General features: G+C 39.2%; 1 protein-coding gene across 1 annotated transcript in view; it reads right to left on the reverse strand.

Annotated features, from left to right (window-relative positions):
* Positions 1 to 21,190: 21,190 nt before the first annotated feature.
* The window catches only part of LOC118486546 (extensin-like), a 41,438-nt gene continuing 40,856 nt past the window's right edge, over positions 21,191 to 21,772 (reverse strand). Inside the window, exon 3 of the mRNA XM_035983063.1 lies at positions 21,191 to 21,689. Coding sequence (XP_035838956.1) covers positions 21,191 to 21,689 — 499 coding nt within the window. The remainder of the gene's footprint in view (positions 21,690 to 21,772) is intronic.

A 21,772-nucleotide genomic window follows, 5' to 3' on the forward strand; every position in this document is an offset into this window, starting at 1 on the left:
TGAAAATGTGTATTGTTTGACAAGATAAAGTCCAATTTGAAGTCATGGTGCAATGTTTGACCACATAAAGTCAAACTGCAGTTGTGGTGGTTTTGAATTAGGAGAGAAAATAAAAGTCAAACTGCAGTTGTTTGACAAATAAAACCACTGGGAGGCCTACTGCAATTAGAAAAGGTTAGTATAGTCTTTCCACACGCTTTTGAAAGGTCAACTGACGGTCAAAGGACGACAGGGTAGCATATTGCAATGTTTTGGAGAGACAAAATGTAAAATTTGGAAGAAGGGTGTCATTCTGCAAAATGGCCCAAACCACAAGCGGGCAAATTGTAATTTAATCTAAAAGCAATGAAGTATCCAATGCATAAATTCCAATTCTCAAATATCAAATGTCCACTCTCTACCCTGATTTCCTACCTCGGAAAAAAGAAACGACGGTTGAACTAAGTATGTTACAAAGGCTATTAATAATCAAAGAGGAGTCCAAGAGGATACCAAGGAAAACCAATTTAGCAGGGGAGGTGCTAGCAATGTGATGATGTGTCACATAGTCGTCATCACTTGCCGCAACCTTTTCATCTTGCTTATTAATATGGGCCGCGGGTTTTGTCCCATCATGGACTCATCAGGGGGTGGCCCCAAATCCTGACAAGTGATGCACCATAAATGTAAACACCTTCATAGCATGACTTATGATAACACTTTCGTCTCGCTTATTAATTTGGCACGTTGCATTCTTCCACCACTAAAAATGCACGATCTCATGCATTGTCGCACATCCATGTGTGCACCCCGAAATATTGGCTTCACTTTGGCTTCTTGGTTGAAGGGAGTCTTATTTATACCAATCTGGTTGTGTGAATCTATCCATTCGTGGATATTACCAGCTTCCACCAACATGTCGATCTCCTCGACATCAACTTGCCCATTGAACGCAGTCCCACCTTTGGTGTGGTCCATACCCTTTATCTCAATATTTTGATTCATGTTTACTATGACCGGTTTTCACCCACAATTAGTTATGTGAAAATTTCTGGCGTCCATCAACCACGTCAAAGTTGCGGCTCCGACACACCAATTGACAAAACGATGGGTTAGACTTCTTCCTTTGCCTTCTCATAAATGGATAAGCAGGGCAGACACATTTCTGCATCTTCATGTCACCTTGGCACTTTTGAGAATAAATATATCGATGCTCTATAGCGTTTCGCTGAGCAAACTCACCTAGCTTTCGTTACGAGTCCTCAGGCACCTTCATTGTTAGTCTCGCGTGCTTAACCCTAAGTCCTAGTACTGAAAGAGCACTGAGACATAGCATCATTTCTTAGTCGTCTATTTAAAAACTTTTGGGATAAGTGAACATGCCAATTGCCCAATGGTCATACCAACTTTTGGGATAAGTGAACATGCCAATTTGGGATACACACGTACGTGTATAACAAACAATCCAAGAGGCTCTAATAACGCATATGCATCTCAAATAATCCAAATGGCTCTGCTTCGGGCCTAAATTAGCAAAGGCTCTCCCAAGCGCATATAGCAACGTAACAAAGTGGAGATGCTGTAAAGTGATTACACTGCCATGGATCGATGACTAGATCGTAGTAGGACATGTACCTATACTATTACTTGACTCTGTAGTTTATACAAATCGATGGTGTTAACAACCTTAGATCAATCATGAATGATAATCAATTTAAAAGAAGTCAAATGATGAGATCGACTGACTATTTCATAGAATAAATAATATTATTATCTAAAAGCTTCGGTAATGATGAAACAGTGGTTAACCGGTAGGGTTAATTCACTAGTCTCGTCAAGTAGGTTTAATCCATTCTTTCCAAGATCAATGGCCGGGTCGTCCTCTAACCTGTCTCCTGCACAAGGAAACACACCGTGACTCGTAACAAGGAGGATGGGGTGGGGGGGGGGGGGTGTTCCTTTTTACCACTCTGCAGCGTGAGAGTCAGTACTTGCTTGAGAGCAAAGTGTGTGTTTGAGTAGTATGTGAGAGAGAGCAGATTAGCGTTACCTCAAACCTGGTCCGGGATGGGTATTTATAGCCGAAAAGTGAATGAGGGTAATCGAGTGGCTAGACTGACATCGTGTAGCCGTTTGTAGGTGTGTTAGAAGCGCAGGTCACGGAAGTGTTGGACGCTTCCTGAGGTGATGCCACGTCCTGCTGCAGCTGTCAGTCCGTCTGCCAGCTTTTCATGCATGTGGGCTGGGCAGCTGACCGCTGTCAGTGGCAGGACAGACCACTTGCTTGCTTTGTCACTGAAGTCAAAATGACAGTGCCACTTGTGGGACAACAGGATGCGGTTTTGGGCCGCATTGCTATGTGCGGTAATCGCGATAGTTACCACATCCCTTATGGTGATGAAAACCCATTTTCATACACAAGGTTAGTTTTCTCCTTCTTCGATTGGGACCGCACACTGGGTCCGCGCGTGTCCGCATGACCGCAGGTGAATCCTTGTTAGTAGGGGCAACAAACCGGGTTATGGTCACTCGTGCCCTAGCATGGTACGAGATTTGGGACCATACCCCTTCACGTAACTTTACAGTAGTTTAGCTTAATATTTTTAAATATTAAGTATTACATATTATTACAAAGAAAAAAACAGTAATTAATATGTTAAAACAACGAACACATTATCCTACGTATACAAAAAGGCAGCTTGCTTGGTACTCTCCTATTGGACCAACCAATTTTTAATTTAATTCTATTTCTATCTTAAAATTAGGCCTGACAATAAAAACCCATTTGGGTTTTTTTGGGTTATTTTGGGTCATTTTAAAAAAGAGGATGTGTCAAGATGGGTTAAGAAATAACTAAGGATGGGTCAAGATAAGTTATATGATATCTATTTAAAATAATTCGCGGGTCAGGATGGATATTACGCTGAGTAAATGGAAAACTCCAAAAAGAGCATCACAGGCAGATTTTTCATCCTATTCGAGTGTTCGTAGATGTTAGCTTCACAAATAATAAAAATTTTAAAAATAATAAAAAATTAAAAATAATAAAAAAATTCTAAAAAATAAAAAAAAATCTAAAAAATCCAAAAAATAATAAATAATAAAAAATCCAAAAAAATTTAAAAATTAAAAAATAGTAAAAAAAAATAAAAATTCAAAAAAATCAAAAATAATAAAAAATAAAAAAAATAAAAAAAATTCTAAAAAATCAAAAAAATAATAAAAAATCCAAAAAATTCAAAAAATAAAAAAATAATAAAAAAATCCAAAAAATTCAAAAAATAATAAAAAATCAAAAAAATCAAAAAAATTCTCCAAAATCAAAAAAATTCTAAAAAATCAAAAAACTAATAAAAAATCCAAAAAATTCTGAAAAATCAATAAAATAATAAAAAAATCCCAAAAAATTCTAAAAAATAAAAAAAATCTAAAAAATCAAAAAATTCTAATAAATAAAAAATAAAAAATAATAAAAATCCAAAAAATTCTTGAAAATTATAAAAAATCAAAAAAGAATAAAAAATCCAAAAAAGTCTAAAAAATAAAAAAATAAAAATTCAAAAAATTATAAAAAATCAAAAAATATCTAAAAAATCAGAAAAAATTCTAAAAAATCAAAAAAATCAAAAAATAACAAAAAATGCAAAAAAAATCTAAAAAATAAAAAGAATTCTACAAAATCAAAAAATAATAAAAATAAAAAATTCTAAAAAATTATAAAAATTATAAAAATAAAAAATTTTTAAAAAATCAAAAAAATTCTAAAAAAATCAATAAATTCTAAAAAATAAAAAAATTATGAAAAATCAAAAAATAATAAAAATCAAAAAATTCAAAAAAAGTTTTAAGAACATTTGGATTTTATAGAATTTTTATGATTTTTTGATTTTTTTAGATTTTTTAGAATTTTTTTTATATTTTTACGATTTTTTGATTTTTTAGAATTTTTTGGATTTTTTAGAATTTTTATGATTTTTTTATTGTTTATATTTTGATTTGATTTTGTAGATTTTTTTGACTTTTTAAAATTTTTTGTATTTTTTATATTTTTTATATTTTGTTGATTTTTTAGATTTTTTTTATTATTTAGAAATTTTTTGGATTTTTTAGAATATTTTGGCTTTTTATTTTTTTTCGATTTTTTAGAATTTTTTGGATTTTTTAGAACTTTTTGTATTTTTTATTATTTTTTTGATTTTTTAGAATTTTTGTATTTTTTTTTGATTTTTTAGAATTTTTTGGATTTTTTAGAATTTTTTGGATTTTTTAGTATTTTTATGATTTTTTTTATTGTTTATGTTTTGATTTGATTTTGTAGATTTTTTTGACTTTTTAAAAGTTTTTTGTATTTTTTTGATTTTTTAGAACTTTTTTGATTTTTTAGAATTTTTTGGATTTTTTATTGTTTTTTGATTTTTTAGAATTTTTTGGATTTTTATAATTTTTTTATATTTTTAGAACTTTTTGTATTTTTTAGAATTTTTTGTATTTTTTAGAATTTTTTGTATTTTTTGATTTTTTGGATTTTTTATTATTTTTTTCGATATTTTAGATTTTTTGGATTATTTTTATTTTTTAATTATTTTTTTTATTTGTTAGAATTTTTTGGATTTATTATTATTTTTTTTATTTTTTAGAATTTTTTTTGATTTATTTTTCATTTTTATATTTTTTTTGGATTTTTTATAATTTTTGGGATTTTTTATAATTTTTTGGATTTTTTGTCATGCCCAAATCCATTTTGACAAAACCCATCTTGACCTAAACCCATTCTAACCCATATCATAATAAACCCATTCTAACCCAAACCCATTCCCATACCCATCTTAATCCATTACCCAAACCTACCCAATCCACCCATTTTGCCACCTCTACTTAAAATTACGTTTTCGTCCTTTGTTTAAAATTACGTTTTCGCCCCTAATTCGAAATAAAAATATATTTTTGCCCTGGTTCAAAATTTACGTTTTTGCCCTCAGTTCAAAAACCCATTTCTAATTCTATTCCCAGTTTAAATTTACGGTTTCGCCTTCCGTCTAAAATTACGCTTTTGCCCCGTTCAAAATAAAAATATGTTTTTGCCCCTAGCTCAAAATTATGATTTTGCCCCCCAACTCAAATTTACGTTTTTGCCCACATTTCAAAATAAAATTATGTTTTTCCCCATAGCTCAAAATTATAATTTTGCCCTCAGCATATACAAAAAGGAGTTGAGGGAATAGTGTCAGGCAGCTTGCCTGGCACTCCCCTATTGGACCAAACAATTGTTAATTTAATTTTATTCGTAGCTTAAAATTACGGTTTCGTCCTTTGTTTAAAATTACGTTTTCGCCCCTCATCAAAATAAAACTATATTTTTGCCCTGACTCAAAATTTTACGCTTTTGCCCTCAGTTCAAAAACTCATTTCTAATTCTATTCCCAGTTTAAATTTACGATTTCGCCCTCCGTCTAAAATTACGATTTTGCCCCCCGTTCAAAATAAAAATATGTTTCTTCCCCTAGCTCAAAATTACGATTTTTCCCCCCAACTCAAATTTACGTTTTTGCCCACAGTTCAAATTAAAGTTATGTTTTTCCCCATAGCTCAAAATTATGATTTTGCCCTCAGTTTAAAATTATGATTTCGCTCTCAGTTCAATTTTTTTTACAATTTTGCCATCTGTTCAAAATTCTGATTTTGCTCTCGTTTCAAAAATTACGATTTCTCCCCCAGTTAAAAATTATGATCTTGCCATCGTTTTAATTTTTTTTTGTGCAAAGCTATAGTATTGTTTTATTTTGCTTGGTTGACTCAATGTAACTTTTATTGTGTCATGCCGTTGTCTAACACTCGCTCATTGGTCTTGACAAATTAGTATTTTACCCCCAACTAAAAATTAAAGACCTGTTATTGTTTTAATTTTTTTTTTTTTTGCAAAACTATGGTACGGTATTCGTTTAATTGGTTGTCTCGATGTATTTTTTTTTAGATCGTGTTATAAGTACTATATACAAGTAACCTAAATACATGCATACATGTTATGAAACTAAGAAATATTTGATTTAAAGCCCCGCAACGCGGGCGGGCATAGGTGTAATTTTTATTCGTCCAGGCATGCCTGATACATGCTCATTTGTCCTGAAAAGTTACAACTTTGCTCGCAGTTTAAAATTATAGTCTTTCCATTGTTTTAGTTGTTTTTTAGTAAAAGTATGGTAGTATTTTTGTTTTAATTGGTTGACTCGATATAATTTTTTTTTTTGAGATCGTGTTATGAGTAGTATGTAAAAGTAACCGAAACATAGACATACATATTACCAGAGAAAAATTTCGGCTTATTGCCCCGCAACGCGGCCGGACAGAAACTAGTTAAAAAATAAAAAAAATAAAACTCAAAACGTGCAAAAGGGTTTGAAAACACATTTTTGTTGTTTTGGGGATAATATCGATACATATAAAAATAATATATCACTCGTTACGGTTTAAAGAACTGTAAAAAATTCAACCTCTATGACTCGTACTACGGTCCCACCAGATTTAAATAGTGGACTGTGGACAAGTCCTGCTTTATTTTTTAATTAATGATGATGTTTCACAGCTAATATTTTTGTAAGTATTAGGTAATAATATTTATTTATATTTAATATATTTTTTTTGAACGGCCAACAAATGCATTTCATTTCACCAAACACAACGCCAACAAACTGTTAGCAACACACAGAACGATACAATTAGCAAAACAACATTACACCGACCCTACACACCAATATAATATAACTCAAAGTGTCGCCATTGATCCCACATTAGTTCATTCGCCTTTGCCCGACTCCGGAACCAAAAGAAGCTATGAAGCTTTACCTCTTCCAGTAGCCTTGCAAGATTTATTTGCTTTTGATTAAAAATCAAGTCATTCCTACACTTCCATATGCACCAGACGGCGGTGTGAATGATCAGTTGCACCAGTTTCTTCCACCTACAAGAACCCCTTAGGTGTCGATGCAAGTTTAGTAAATCCTTAGCCTCGAAAGCAAACACAGGAGGCAACCGGCACCACCTGGAGACCTGATCCCAAACAGCCTGCGCAATGCCGCATGATACAAACAGATGATCTGCCGACTCATCGTCCAGATCGCACACACGACAACGTCTCGACCCGACTTGCACATTTCTCTTTTCCAGCTCCACAAGCGAGGGGATCCGATTCAAAAACACCCTCCAACACAAAAAGTTTACTTTAATGGGGCACCAATTGTTCCAGTCGAAGTCAATTCCAGAATTTGCAAACGAGTCGGTTTGGATTTTGGACCGAAGGCTGCGCACAGTGAAGTTACCAGCTTGTTCTAGCCCCCAAACCCATTTATCCCTTTCGTTTGTCACACGCACATCTGCCATCAGAGCCAAAAGGGTTTCCAGCTCCATCTTTTCAATATGAGACCCAGGTCTTCTACTCCACTCCATGTTGAAAACCGTGACCACATTTGCACAACCCACTCTATCTGCTACAGTAACATTTTTCCGTTTCTCTAGCAAATAAATATTAGGGAGTAGTACCTGTGGTGGTTCGTCCATAACCCATTTATCACTCCAAAACTGTATTGAGGTGCCGTCACCAGCGAAACCTCGACATAAATCTGGAATAATACAACCCCTAGCCTTTAGATCTCTAGCGATTCCAGCCACCTGCTTCCACGGTCCAGCAATGGACAGTTTGGCCGGGATGAAATTCCACTGTCTTGACCCACTGTGTATTGCCCAAATTACCTTTCTCCACAAGCCAGTAGTGTCCACCTTAAACCGCCACCACCACTTGGCAAGTAAAGCAAGGTTATCATCTCGAAGCGACCTAATCCCTACGCCTCCCAAGTCTTTCGGCGCCATAACATTTTCCCACGCCACCCACGAAATCTTCCCATGATCCGGCCCCGAACCCCAAAGAAATTCTCTCCGAAGGCGCTCAAGTTGTTTTATAACCTGCTCTGGGGCTCTGAAAAGTGAGAAATAATAGGTCGGAAGTGAACTAAGGACCGACCTTATTAGTGTAATACGTCCCCCAAAAGAAAGGGTATTTGCTTTCCAAAGTGACAACCGTTTTTTAAAAGTATCCACCACCGGTTTCCAATTTTTAATGAGATTCCTGTTCGCTCCTACTTGTAATCCCAAATGCTTAAATGGAAACGACCCACTCTTGCATTGTAGAATACTCGCCATATTTTGTACTTCACTCCCCTCCACCCCGACACCGAAAAGCGAACTTTTCCCCAAGTTTACCCGAAGCCCCGACACTAAATAGAAACACCGAAGCAACCTGTTTAGATTTTGGACATTTCGATTGGACCATTCACCTAAGAAAATAACGTCGTCTGCATACATGAAGTGTGATAATACTAGCCCATTCGACGTACATGCCAACGCTTCAAAAACCCCGATCTCACTAGCCCGCTTAACCACGCCAGGCAATGCTTCCATGGCCATAATAAAAAGAAATGGAGAGAGAGGATCCCCTTGCCTCAATCCCCTATAACACAGGAATTCTTGGGTCGGGGACCCATTCACCAAGACTGATGCCCGCGCGTTTGTAATTGTTGCCATGACCCATTTCCGCCACCGAGTTGGGAAATTCATTTGTGCCATAACCGACTCAAGAAACTACCAATTAAGTGTGTCGTATGCCTTCTCAATATCAACCTTCAGCAACATTCCTTTCTTCTTTACCCGTTTTAAACATGAAATAACTTCGTTAAGAATTAGCGGACCGTCCATAATACTTCTATTTGCTAAGAAGGCCGTTTGCTCTTCGGAAATGAGTTTGTTAATCACTGTTTTAAGACGATTAACCAACACTTTCGAAACAACTTTATTCACCGACCCAATGAGGCTTATAGGACGGTAGTCCGCTAAACCCCCGGGGTCTCCACATTTGGGAATTAGAGCAATAAAAGATGATGTGCATCCCACGTTTATGACCCCGTTCACAAAAAACTCATCAAACATTCTCAAAAAATCAGCTTGCAATAGATGCCAGAATCGTTTAATAAAAGAGAAATTGATACCGTCCGGGCCCGGAGCTTTATCTCCATCACATTCCCATACTGCGTCCCTAATTTCGACTGCCGTAAATGGAATAACCAGCCCATCCGCTTCTGATTCAGTTATAGTCTTCAAGTTCGGGCAGGTCAGAGTCGGTCTACGGGCCATCGGTTCCTGAAACTTATTATTAAAAAATGCACAGATATTGTCTTTCACTAGAGCTGGCGAGGTTTCCCATGTGCCATCAATCCATAAGCCATTAATCCTATTATTGCTCGTATTCGCATTAATTACCCCGTGAAAATATGTCGTGTTCTCATCACCATCACTAGCCCACCGCACCCTCGATTTCTGCCTCAAGTCCATAGACTTTAATCTATCCGCCTCCTGAATAAATTTCTTGTAACCAGCCCTAATTTCAAGTTCAGAAGGAGATAGACCACTGGACTCAGCTTTGATCTCTAGCTCTTCTAGTTTCGCCAAAAAATTTTTATATTCCTCTTCCACGGAAGACTTGTAATTAACCACCCAAGCCTTCGCCTTCTTCTTTACCCATCTAAGCTTGGAAGCTATACGTAAATCTGCCGGGCCAGTGAACCGGAAATCCCTACACAATTGTTCAACGAACACACAAAAACCTGGTAACTCCATCCATGAGTTAAAGGTTCTGGAGGGAATTGGACCATAGTCAACCGGGATGGTAGACAAAATAAGCGGGCAATGGTCCGAAACAACATTTGAAAGAGCCAAAAGCGTAGCGGATGGCCACTTATTTTTAAAATCATGGCACACCAAAAACCTGTCGAGCTTGCTCATTTTCAGCCCATTATCTGAATGGTACGTGTACTTACGACCAGCCATATTGTACTCGACTAGCCCTGCGACATCAATAAATTGATTAAAAAAATAGGCATTCAATTGCACAAACTCGGAATTTACCCTTTCCGCCGGATCCCGTACATCGTTGAAGTCCCCTAAAAAAACCCATAAACCCGCAAAAGAATTCTTCATCTGAACTAGTGTTTCCCACAACCTTCTTCGAGCTATTGGATCATTCTGCGCGTACACATTAACGATATTTATGTGCTCTCCAGTTGCTTTTAGACATCCCGAAACCATCAAAAAATTCCTGTGCTTTAGGACCCCAGTCCTGTTAAAAACAGCAGGATTCCATATACATAACAATCCCCTGAATTACCCATAGCCCCAACAGTCTCGAACTCAAGACTCGATCTCCCCCAAAACCTGCTCCACCTGAAATTAGAACTTTCCCCCATTTTCGTTTCCTGCACTGCTAAAAAGTGTACCCCGTGTGACGTTTTCAGACCCCTCACCCAATCTACCTTTCTCGAGTCTCTGACTCCGCGTAGGTTTATTGTTAGAAAATTCATTGGACCACCTGGTTGTCACCCTCACCAGAAATTAAAACACTGACCTCTTTATGGAACCCATCAAGTTGGAATCCCACAGAAGATCCGACCTCGATTGTGGCACCAGTCTCTTTTTCTTCTGTATACATCGTTGCTGGAGCACTCGGAGGGGTCGATTGCACCCCACCCGACGCTGGCGGAATCTTTTGACCTATATCCCCACCTTCCATGCCCTGGTACCCAAAATCACAGTCGGCCATCTGATTATCTTGAGCGGCTTCGCTTCCAGCGACTGCTGGAGTATTTAAATCTAAAGAATCATCACTGTTAATAAAAACTTCACCCCCTTCCGGCTTATTATTTCCAACAACAGGCCGGTCGGGTGTTGGGCTAGGACTAGAGGATACCCTGGGCCTTTTCCTTGATTTATTTGCACTTATTGGGCCCGAGCCCATCACAGACCCCACTTTAAATTTTCAATTAGTTTTATCAGGGCCCACCCAGTGGTCTCCACCATCTGGCGCATGAGTTTCCCCCATGGGGTTTCGCGCTTCTGTCTTCCCCACATCCTCACGCAACCTAGTCCCTTCCCCATGCGAATGACGTGACTCTTCGTTTTCCGACGGAATTCGAATCCTCTCCGGCATGTTCCGGTCACAACTCATCGGTGACTCTTCATCATCCTCCCTAATCTCCCCCTCCTCCACTTCGAAGACCCCTATGTTAACCGAACTCCTAGATTTTACCGGCGAGCCCAATGCGGTTGACGAGAGGCATTCAAGAGCCAAGCCGAAGTTTGGATTCTTAAACTTAGTCACCCATGCTTTGTAATAGTTTCCCTGCCATACCACTTCAACCTCTTCCTCCACCCGCCTACCGGAGGTAACGAGGATACAACAACGCCCGCCCGAATTATCAGATTGTAGCCATGAAAACTCTGACTTTTTCACTACTTTCCCAATCGTCCCGACGATCTTATCGAACAAGGTATTGTCCCTAATCTGCATCGGAACCCCCAAGATGTGAACCCAAGCTAGCCGGTCAAAACTGACGATTTGACCTTCCCATAATACTGCCGAGGAACAAATTTCCTCCCACACTTCCTCCTTTCTTCTAATGAAATCAACCGCCACACGTTTTTCTTTAAACACGACCAGAAACTTCAGTCCTCCAATATAGCAAACTGGGCTTTCCACATACCCGGCTTTTTCCAACATCAGTTTTATAATATGGATTGAATGAGTGTCCTTTATCTCCACCACCACTGATCTCATCTTACAGTGGTCCGGATATAAGTCGCCCTTGTCTTCTGCTACCACTTTCTTTACCCCAGACGTCCCTGCCACTGCATCCAAAAAGGTTTTACCACCTGAGACATATCCACTACTCACTCCATGCATTCCTTTTCTAGCTGGATCAACATAACTAGGTTCCACCCTTCTATACCCTTTCTTCACATTCTGTTGAAAATCTTCACATGCTGGTTGATTCACAAACTTCTGATGATTCTTATCGAATTTTGCCAAAGCTACACTTAGCTTTGCTTCATAAATCTTTACCGTGTTCATACTCTTTAGCACCTCTCCCGTATTAGTCACCCCTTCGTATCGTATGAAACCAAAGAAATTTCCACGGGAATCCTTCTTTTTCGCCACGTATGCATCTTTGATTTTGCCGTACGTGTCACACCCCTAATTTCCACGTGTCACCGGTGGGCCCGGTGGGGGATTTCGTGACGTAGTTGATATCATCATATGTCAAACAACACAAATTAAATTTTGCACAGCGGAAGCAAATGAAAATAGATTTATTTCAACTATTAATTGTAATATCAAGTATCACAACCAGTCAAAATAGATCCACAGGCGGATCGAAGAAAAAGAAAGAAATTGTTCAACAGATATATGCATCCCAAAAGCTTGCGAGACTCTACGATGCTAAGGAGAAACCAACCTATTGCGCATAGCACCTGCACTTAATCTTTTTGGGGAAAATACGTCAGTTTGCACTGGTAAATACAATTTAACTGACTCATTTTGAAAATATTTAAAAATTGGTTTTAAATGCACAAGGCACAAAACATTTTATAACTTGGGAATATTTAATCAGAGTTAAACTTGTAAAAGATTTACATGTTTGTTAACCGTTCAGTCGCCCGAGTCGTATCGGGTTTAAGGTTAAATGACACACCACATGGTATAAGTCCGCGGCGGGAAGCCAACGTTAATACCTTAAAAATAATGGACATAATACCGGGTGTACGCCTACACCCGGGTGTCAAGGTCGTGGCCAAAAATGATGCCAAGGATATCCGGGACATGGTCATTAAGCTCCCAAAGGCATAAAAACAAACAACACCAAGTTTTTTAAACGGGTCCCATTGATAATATCCAACTACTAATGAGATGGGGTCAATCGCCCGACCAAGCGGTATTTTATATACCGTACCCCCAAGCCCGTATAAGGGAAACTAAGTTAAAAGTATTTACCTGAGCAAGTATAACCACAATTTCAAAAATGCACGTGTCTTTTACTGGGCTCCTATTCTGGAACAAAGGTTATAATAACCTATTAGAATCCTAACGGGTCTTTTAACATAGCCTAAGCTTAGACCGGTTAGTTCCGAAGAATAAATATGGTTTAATCGCGAGGAATGCGAAAACCGGGAAGGAATGTGATTTAGACCCTACAAGCTTGGATACTTGTATAATATGGGTAAACTAAACACATTCTGAATTTTGAGACTTAGATGATATGGTTTGACCCGTTTCGGCTAATATGCGTGAACTAGTCACACAAGCCGATCCGAACGCGAAAGTGCGTAACGAGTAACCATATAAGTCATATGCAAGTTTCCTGAGGTTTTATGCACCAAATATATTGTAATATCAGTAAGGTATGTCCAAATACGCCCCAAATGTTTTTAAACGCCATTTACGCCTCATAAGGGCATTTTGGTAATTTTACATAAGCTAAAAGGGTAAAAACGGAAAATCTGAGTTCCCAACTTTAGTCTACTGTTATAATATATATTTTTATAAAATATATCAGTAGGTATTATACCTTTTATATATAAACTCGTTTTGACATATACTATGTCGTAAAAATGCCTAAAAAGGCGATTTGGAGCCATTTCCGGGTTTTAAAAGGAAAGCTGATATTTTTATATTTCCAGAAGGCTCAAAATATCATATTTAATATAACAAATCAGTAGAAAAAGGTTTGGGTCAGAAGGTTATGTAAAACTCATTTTATGACCGTAAAGGGTAAAACCGGCATAAGCCGAAATAAGCTTAGAACCTCTAGTTATGCTCAGCCTAAAAATGAATAAAAATCTTTAAAATTCCCAAAATATTATTATATAACAGTGAGTATAAAGTTTTGGTATAAAATTTGGGTTTAGATAGGTTATGTGCTAAATACGCTACTTATTTATTAAGAAAGCTTCTAATTACGCTAACGGGCATAACTCTTAATCTAGACCTCAAACTGATGTCAAATTTTGGGGACAACTTTATATTTCAGTAACTAAGGTGTCTACCCCTTTACATTTTCAAAATTTATAATTTTTGACATTCGGGCATAATGGTCAACATATGGGCATTTAACGGAGACATGCATATGAACAAGATATCTAATGAACCACATTGTACAATCACAGGAGGATATACTAACATGTTAATAGGTTCAAAAGAAGCTCTAAGGTATTTTTAATCTTGACTAAAACGGATCAGAACTGAAAGTCAAAGCGAAAGTCAAACTATGCGACTTTCGGTTCCGAACCGGGTCTAAACAGAAAATTGTCGAGTTGAACATGTTGGAACATGTTCTTATACTTATTACCAAGTTATATTAATGTTCAAACAGGTTACATACAACCTACATTGCTAATTATGCGTTAATCCGAAATTAAGCATTCTGTTGACTTTTTATAATTAGCTTTGACTCGACAATTGACATGCTTAGAGTGGGAATCTGGAAATACCCTTTCAAGGGTTTGTTACCCACTTAATTACCTTCCTAAAGGTATCTTTAATTCGTGATTAGACAAAGCACATTATGCTTAATCACGAAGTCAAACCTTAATTACGACGGTTTGACTTTTACTTAATTAACTAAGCTAGAAAGGATTAAAGATGGTTAAGGACACTTACAAGAGTCCTAAGATGGATTAGAGAGCCTAAGAAAATGTGTTGGTGACCAGAGGAGTTCCAGAGAGCTTTTAGCCAAAGTTCCAAATGAGCAAGTTCATATGGTCACACTTCAAGCTCTTTATATAGTGAACTAGAAGCTCCAAGATCTTGACAAGCAAGTCTAGGGTAGTTACAAGATCAACCCAAATGTCCCTAAGGGTCTATATACTGCCTAGGAAGCCCATAGAATTAGAATTTTACGTTTTAAGTCGGTTAAAGGGCTGGACAGGCAGCTGTCCAAAACATACTGCCAGCAACGGTCTTACGGACCGTAAGCTTGAGGCCTTACGGTCCGTAAGGACCTCTTGCGGACCGTATGCTACATGATTTGCGGTCCGTAACAGACTTTACTGAAACATGGTTCAGGTGCCCACCTTACGGACCGTAAGCCTAGGGCTTTGCGGTCCGTAACCGATCCATGAGGAACATTCCCAGGTACCCTGCTTACAGACCGTAAGCCAAGGGCCTTGCGGTCCGTAAGCGATGGCCAGAAGGCAAAAGTTTGCAAACTTTTAAATCTTGACCATGCAACCACAATACCCGAAACATGCTGTCTCTTTTCAGATGTGGGGCCTTCAAGACCAGCCATTGCATGCCTTACTTCTTCTTACATGTTCCCCATTCATATCAACCTATTAAGGGACTTGTATTTTAACGGAGATTCAAAGAAGTGAGTCTTGGACTTTCATAGGAGTTGGCCAAGCTTATAACAATTCCTATTCATAAGAATCTTATTTAATTTATGAGTAGTAACAACCTATAATTCCATAGCCCTTAATAAAGATGGAACTTTATTTATTTGAGGCCAACCGGTTATCGAATGAGATGATCATCAATTGATTTAAGGATCTTGGGATTTATAAAAATTTCGGGTCGCTCAGAGGTGATTTAACAACGTGTCGCCCTTGGGTCGTTCAGAGGTATTTTAAATAACATGACGCCCCTTTTTATTAGAAATCCTACCACATATCTCTTTATTAAATCCGGTTTTTCTGACATGTCTGTCACGGAGGACACGTGTCTTTATTCAATTGGACAGGAATTTTCGAGGTGTTACATCCTCACCCCCTTAAAAGAAATCTCGACCTCGAGATTTATTGAAACAATTGAGGATATTTCTCCTTCATCGTGGATTCTAATTCCCACGTATAATCAGGACCTCTGTGGCCCTCCCATTTGACCTTGACAATGGGTACGTGCTTCCTCCGAAGCTTCTTTACCTGTCGGTCCTCAATCGACACAGGTTTTTCTATAAACTTCAAGCTTTCATCAATATGCACATCTGTACGCGGTATGACTAGCGATTCATCAGCCAGACATTTCTTCAAATTGCAGATGTGGAACACATTGTGAATACCACTAAGCTCTTCTGGTAAGTTCAACTTATAAGCCACTGATCCTACACATTCGATGATCTCGAATGGTCCAATGTATCTTGGGCTTAACTTACCTTTCTTGCCAAATCTCATTACCCCTTTCCAAGGTGATACCTTGAGCAAAACTTTATCGCCAACCTCAAACTTGAGGGACTTTCGCTTACCATCGGCATAGCTTCTTTGCCTATCATGGGCAGCTTTTAGGTGCTCAGTGATTTGGGTAACTTTGTCAGTCGTCTCCAGGACTAATTCGGGTCCTGATACTTGAATGTCTCCTACCTCTGCCCAACAAATGGGTGTTCTGCACTTCCTACCGTATAGTGCCTCAAAAGGCGCAGCCTTAATGCTGGTGTGGTAGCTATTAATGTATGAGAACTCGATCAGAGGCAGGTGTCTATCCCAACTTCCTCCTAGGTCTATCACATATGCACGAAGCATGTCCTCTAGGGTTTGAATAGTACGCTCGCTTTGTCCATCCGTCTGAGGATGATAGGCTGTACTAAAATTCAGTTGCGTACCCAGAGACCTTTGGAAACTTTTCCAGAAGTGTGATGTATATCTGGTATCCCTATCAGAGATGATGGATACTGGTACGCCATGCAGGGCTACTATCTTATCCACGTACAGTTGGGCTAGCATGTCAGAACTGAAAGTTTCTCTAATGGGTAGGAAATGAGCTGACTTAGTCAGTCGATCAACTATCACCCAAATAGTGTCATTTCCCTTCGGCGTTTTAGGTAACTTGGTAATGAAATCCATTGTTACCATTTCCCATTTCCAAGTGGGAATCTCAGGCTGTTGCAGTAAACCTGACGGTTTTTGATGCTCAGCTTTAACTTGAGCGCACGTCAGACATTTAGCCACATGGGTGGCTATAGACTTCTTCAAGCCTATCCACCAGTACTTTGCCTTTACATCCTGATACATCTTGTCCGCTCCAGGATGGACGAAATATTTGGAACTGTGGGCTTCCTTTAGGATGACATCACGAAGACCTCCAAAAATAGGAACCCATATTCTTCCATTCAACCTCAGGATTCCGTCTTTGCCATAGGATAACTGTTCTTCAGTCACTCCTAGCTTCTCATTAGGGTAGTTAGCTTCTAGCACTGCTTCCTTCTGTGCAGCTAACAACTTTTCATGCAGACTATTCCTGACCTTAATGCTCTTGGCATTGATTCTGATTGGCTTTATTCTTTCCTTCCTGCTTAGGGCATCTGCGACTACATTAGCCTTGCCTGGATGGTATCTTATTTCACAATCATAGTCATTTAGAGTTTCCATCCAACGTCGCTGCCTCATGTTCAATTCTTTCTGGTTGAACAGGTGCTGAAGGCTTTTGTGATCAGAATAGATCACACATTTGGTGCCATACAAATAGTGCCTCCACAATTTTAGTGCAAATACAACGGCACCCAATTCCAAATCATGAGTGGTGTAATTCTTCTCGTTCACTTTCAATTGTCGCGAAGCGTAGGCAATGCTTTCTGCATCAACACACAACCCATCCCGGTGTGTGATGCATCACAATATACTACAAATTCATCAATCCCATCAGGTAACGTCAACACGGGAGCGTTACTTAATTTCTGCTTCAACGTATCGAATGACTCTTGCTGCTTAGGCCCCCAATTGAATTTGCTATTCTTGCGAGTCAGCAAAGTTAGGGGTGTTGCAATTCTTGAGAAATTTTCGATGAATCTCCTGTAGTATCCAGCTAAACCTAGGAAACTGCGGATTTCCGTAGGTGTCTTTGGCTCTTGCCAATTCATGCCCGCTTCAACTTTAGCGGGATCCACTTGAATACCACGCTCACTGACCATATGTCCAAGAAATTGGACTTCTCTCAACCAAAACTCACATTTGGAAAACTTCGCATATAGCTTTTCTTGATGAAGCAGTTTCAGAATACAACGGAGGTGTTTCTCGTGATCAGCTTTACTCTTGGAATAAATGAGAATGTCGTCAATGAAGACGATGACGAATTTATCCAAGTAAGGTTTGCAAACGCGATTCATGAGATCCATGAATGCGGCAGGTGCGTTTGTGAGCCCGAAAGGCATCACTAGGAACTCGTAGTGGCCATAACGAGTCCTGAACGCAGTCTTGTGCACGTCTTCTTCCTTAACCTTCAACTGATGATATCCCGATCTCAGGTCTATCTTGGAGAAGTAGCTTGCCCCTTGAAGTTGATCGAATAGATCGTCGATCCTGGGTAGAGGATACCTATTCTTTATGGTAACCTTGTTGAGCTCTCGGTAATCGATACATAGACGCATCGAACCATCTTTCTTCTTGACAAATAGAATTGGTGCTCCCCAAGGAGACGAACTAGGTCTAATGAAACCTTTAGCTAGCAAATCGTCTAGCTGCGTTCTTAATTCCTTCATCTCCGTTGGCGCTAGCCTATAAGGCGCTCGAGCAATAGGTGCAGCTCCAGGAACGATATCGATTTTGAACTCTACTTGTCTGTCTGGCGGCAAACCAGGCAGTTCTTCTGGAAAGACTTCAGGGTATTCGGATATAACGGGAATATCTTCAATCTTGGGCTTTTGCTCATCAATGGTTACTTGTGCCATATAGATGACACAACCATTCTTCAAACATTGGGATGCTTTGAGCATAGACATCTGCTTAGGCAATCCATGACGCGTATCTCCTTGAATGGTGAGAGACTTACCAGATGGAGTCTTGATTATTACTTGCCTTCTACTGCATACTATCTGGGCTTGGTTATGCGATAACCAATCCATGCCCAATACTACGTCGAAACCGGCTAATTTGAGGGTAATAGGGATAGAGGAAAAGAGTGGTTCCTAATGGATATAGCACATCCATCTAGCACAGTCGAGACTGTTTCTAAGGTACCATCTGCTAACTCTACCTCATACTTAGCACTAAGGGCTTTAACAGGCAATCCTAACAGCTCACAGAATTTACTATCCACAAAAGACTTATCTGCCCCAGAATCAAACAATACTCTTGCGAAAACGTCATTAATGAGAAACGTACCAGTTATGACGTTATCGTTCTGGATGGCTTCTTGAACATTCATTTGAAAGACCCTGGCGTTGGTCTTCTTTCCATCCTCCGTCTTCTTGGCATTCTTTGGGCAGTTGGTCTTTATGTGCCCTTTCTCATTGCAACTGAAACAAGTTGCATCTTTTAACTTCTTGCATTCAAGAGTCCGGTGTTCAGAAGACTTGCATATCCCGCACATCTTAGACTGGGATTTCTGTTCAAACCTGCACCTCCCAAAATGGTGCTTTTGACAGGTCTTGCACTTGGGCTTATCGCCCGACCGATGCTCGTTCCTTCTGGCCTCAGAGCCCTTCTTACCGTCATGGTTTCCCTTATGTTTCTTGTTTGATCGACGTGAATTATCATCTTCACGTTTTCTCTTGTCAGATTCCGAACTTCTTAGAGCTCTCTGTCTCGCTGCATCCTGAGTGAGAGACAGAGATAAGTCGGTGACAGATCGGAATGTAACAGGTCGCGAGGCTTTCACACTGGCCTTGATTTCTGGGGCCAAACCCCCAATAAAACGCGCGATCCTTTTTGGTTCAGGGGTTACCAGATAAGGAACCAATCTGGATAGGGTGTTGAAACTGGTGAGGTATGCTTGGCAATCAAGGTTCTTCATAACCAAGGATAGGAAATCGGATTCAATACGCTCAACCTCATGCTGAGGGCAGTAGTTTTCCTTGATAAGAGCAACAAACTGCTCCCAAGACATACTGTACAGGGTAGCTTTTCCAGAAGCCTGGATCAATGCTCCCCACCAGGCTAGAGCCTCACCTTTGAAAGACTGGGATGCAAACTTAACCATATCCCTCTCAGCACATCCACTGATGTCTACCACTGTCTCAATCTCATCAAGCCATGTCATACAGTCAACTGCCCCTTTCTCCCCTGTAAACTCTCGAGGTTTACATGACACAAAATACTTATACGTGCAACCCTTAGCACGTGGGGCTTCATCAACCACAAGCTTCTTGGGGTGAACACTGTTTTCATTTGAGGAATGACGATCCTCATCTTTCTTAGGTTTGGGAGGAGTAGGTGGCGGCTTGTTGCGAATCTCAGAATGATTCTTTGGTTTCGCATGTGGTGCAGACAGAGTTCTACTGCGGGTTTCACTATACTCACTGTACTGTCGCGCTAAGGCTTTCTCAACCGCTTCATTCACAATCGCTTTCAACTCGGCACTAGTTACTAGGAACTTTGCATCATCACGGTTCTCAACCGGATGGCTATTGGCTTCCTCTGATCTGGTCATGTAGCTTCAACGCTACATATAATTAATAGACAAAGTTTTCACTTGAAGGCTCTTTATAGTATTTTATGTTTTATTAACCAAGGTTTTAAATTGCCATTTTAGGTTAATTTATTAAAACATTAGGATGTTGTTATTATCCTATAATACTTTATTATTAGCACATAAGGCCTAGTCACAAGGACAATTAGGATATTTAATAACCAAGATTTTACAGTATCTAGGTGTTTTAGGTCGAATCATAATTCTCTACCATTAATTAACAGGGAGTCATAAGCTACCACTGTCCTTAGTCACGGAGGACATTTAATTATTGCCCACAGGCACTTCACTTTCAAAGAAGTGGTTCAATAATTTTAAGGGAATTTAGAAATTAACCCAAATATACATAGCCTGTGTGACTTTACTGATTCACAGTTTGCCAAGAGCATTAACATACTAGATGTTAATAATTGGAATCTATTATGTGGGTTATACCATCTTGGCCAGGTTTGAATAACACAAAGGCTAGGTTTTACCTCTAAGATTCTTTTAGTAATTAACGCAGAATAGTCCTAAATTGAGATGTTAATTATGGATCTTAACCTAATTATGGAACTACCATCTTGGCCTTGTTTTATAAATTATAAGGCTAGGTCTTGGTTCACTTTAGATTTTACCAATTAATTATAATGGAAGATCCTTTTAAATATTTCATTTATTTTCATATTTTATGCATGCAATTAATAAAATGAAAACTTAATTAAATCATCTCACGATATTGTCTTAAACCAGTACAACAATTGCCCAAACGGGACTTCTACTAAAAATAAATGGAAATGCCCACGCAGGGGCGGGAAACAAGAACAAAACCCACGCAGGGGTTAACTAACCAAACTTGCTCACGCAGGAGCAGAATACAAACCACAAGCTCACGCAGGAGCTGAATACTGGAATAACAAGTCCACGCAGGGACTGAATTACAATACAAATAAATAACAAGGGTTTTCAATGACCCCTCCTTTTCGACTTCCCCTTAAGCAAATCTGATAGCCCTTTGAAGAAACCTTGCCGCTCTCTGCGGTCTTCACGAACTTCTTGTTCAACTTGGTTTAGCCTCTCAAGGACTTCCTGCTGAATCTGTGGCTGTGGCGGCTGATACACCGGTGGAGGAGGTGGCTGATGCTGGTACCCATAAGTCGGGTAACCAGTAGTCCATGGCCCTCCATATGGTCCTTCAGGATGAAGGGCATTGTAGTCCCGAGCTACTTGATACGGATCTACCTCCGCATAACCATAGTTGTAGTTGTAGTGGGTGTGCGCCGGATGCTCGAATGGGTTGTATGCTGCTGACCCAGCATACGCAGGAATGGGGTTATCGAAACCCAAAGGTGGTACCACAGGTACTGAGTTAACATCTGGTATAGGGCTTGACGGACCACCATCATATGGGTCCTCTTCCTCCTGAAGTGGCGGATAATGGCTGCCACTTGATGGCTGGGGAGTACTGATTCGAACTCCACCTCGCACAGACATCCGTGCATTAGACCTTCTCCGCCTTGGTGGCTCCGGAGGCGGCTGCTGCTCCAC

The sequence above is a fragment of the Helianthus annuus genome, chromosome 14 (genome assembly GCF_002127325.2).
Source record: "Helianthus annuus cultivar XRQ/B chromosome 14, HanXRQr2.0-SUNRISE, whole genome shotgun sequence".
Lineage (NCBI taxonomy): Eukaryota > Viridiplantae > Streptophyta > Magnoliopsida > Asterales > Asteraceae > Helianthus > Helianthus annuus.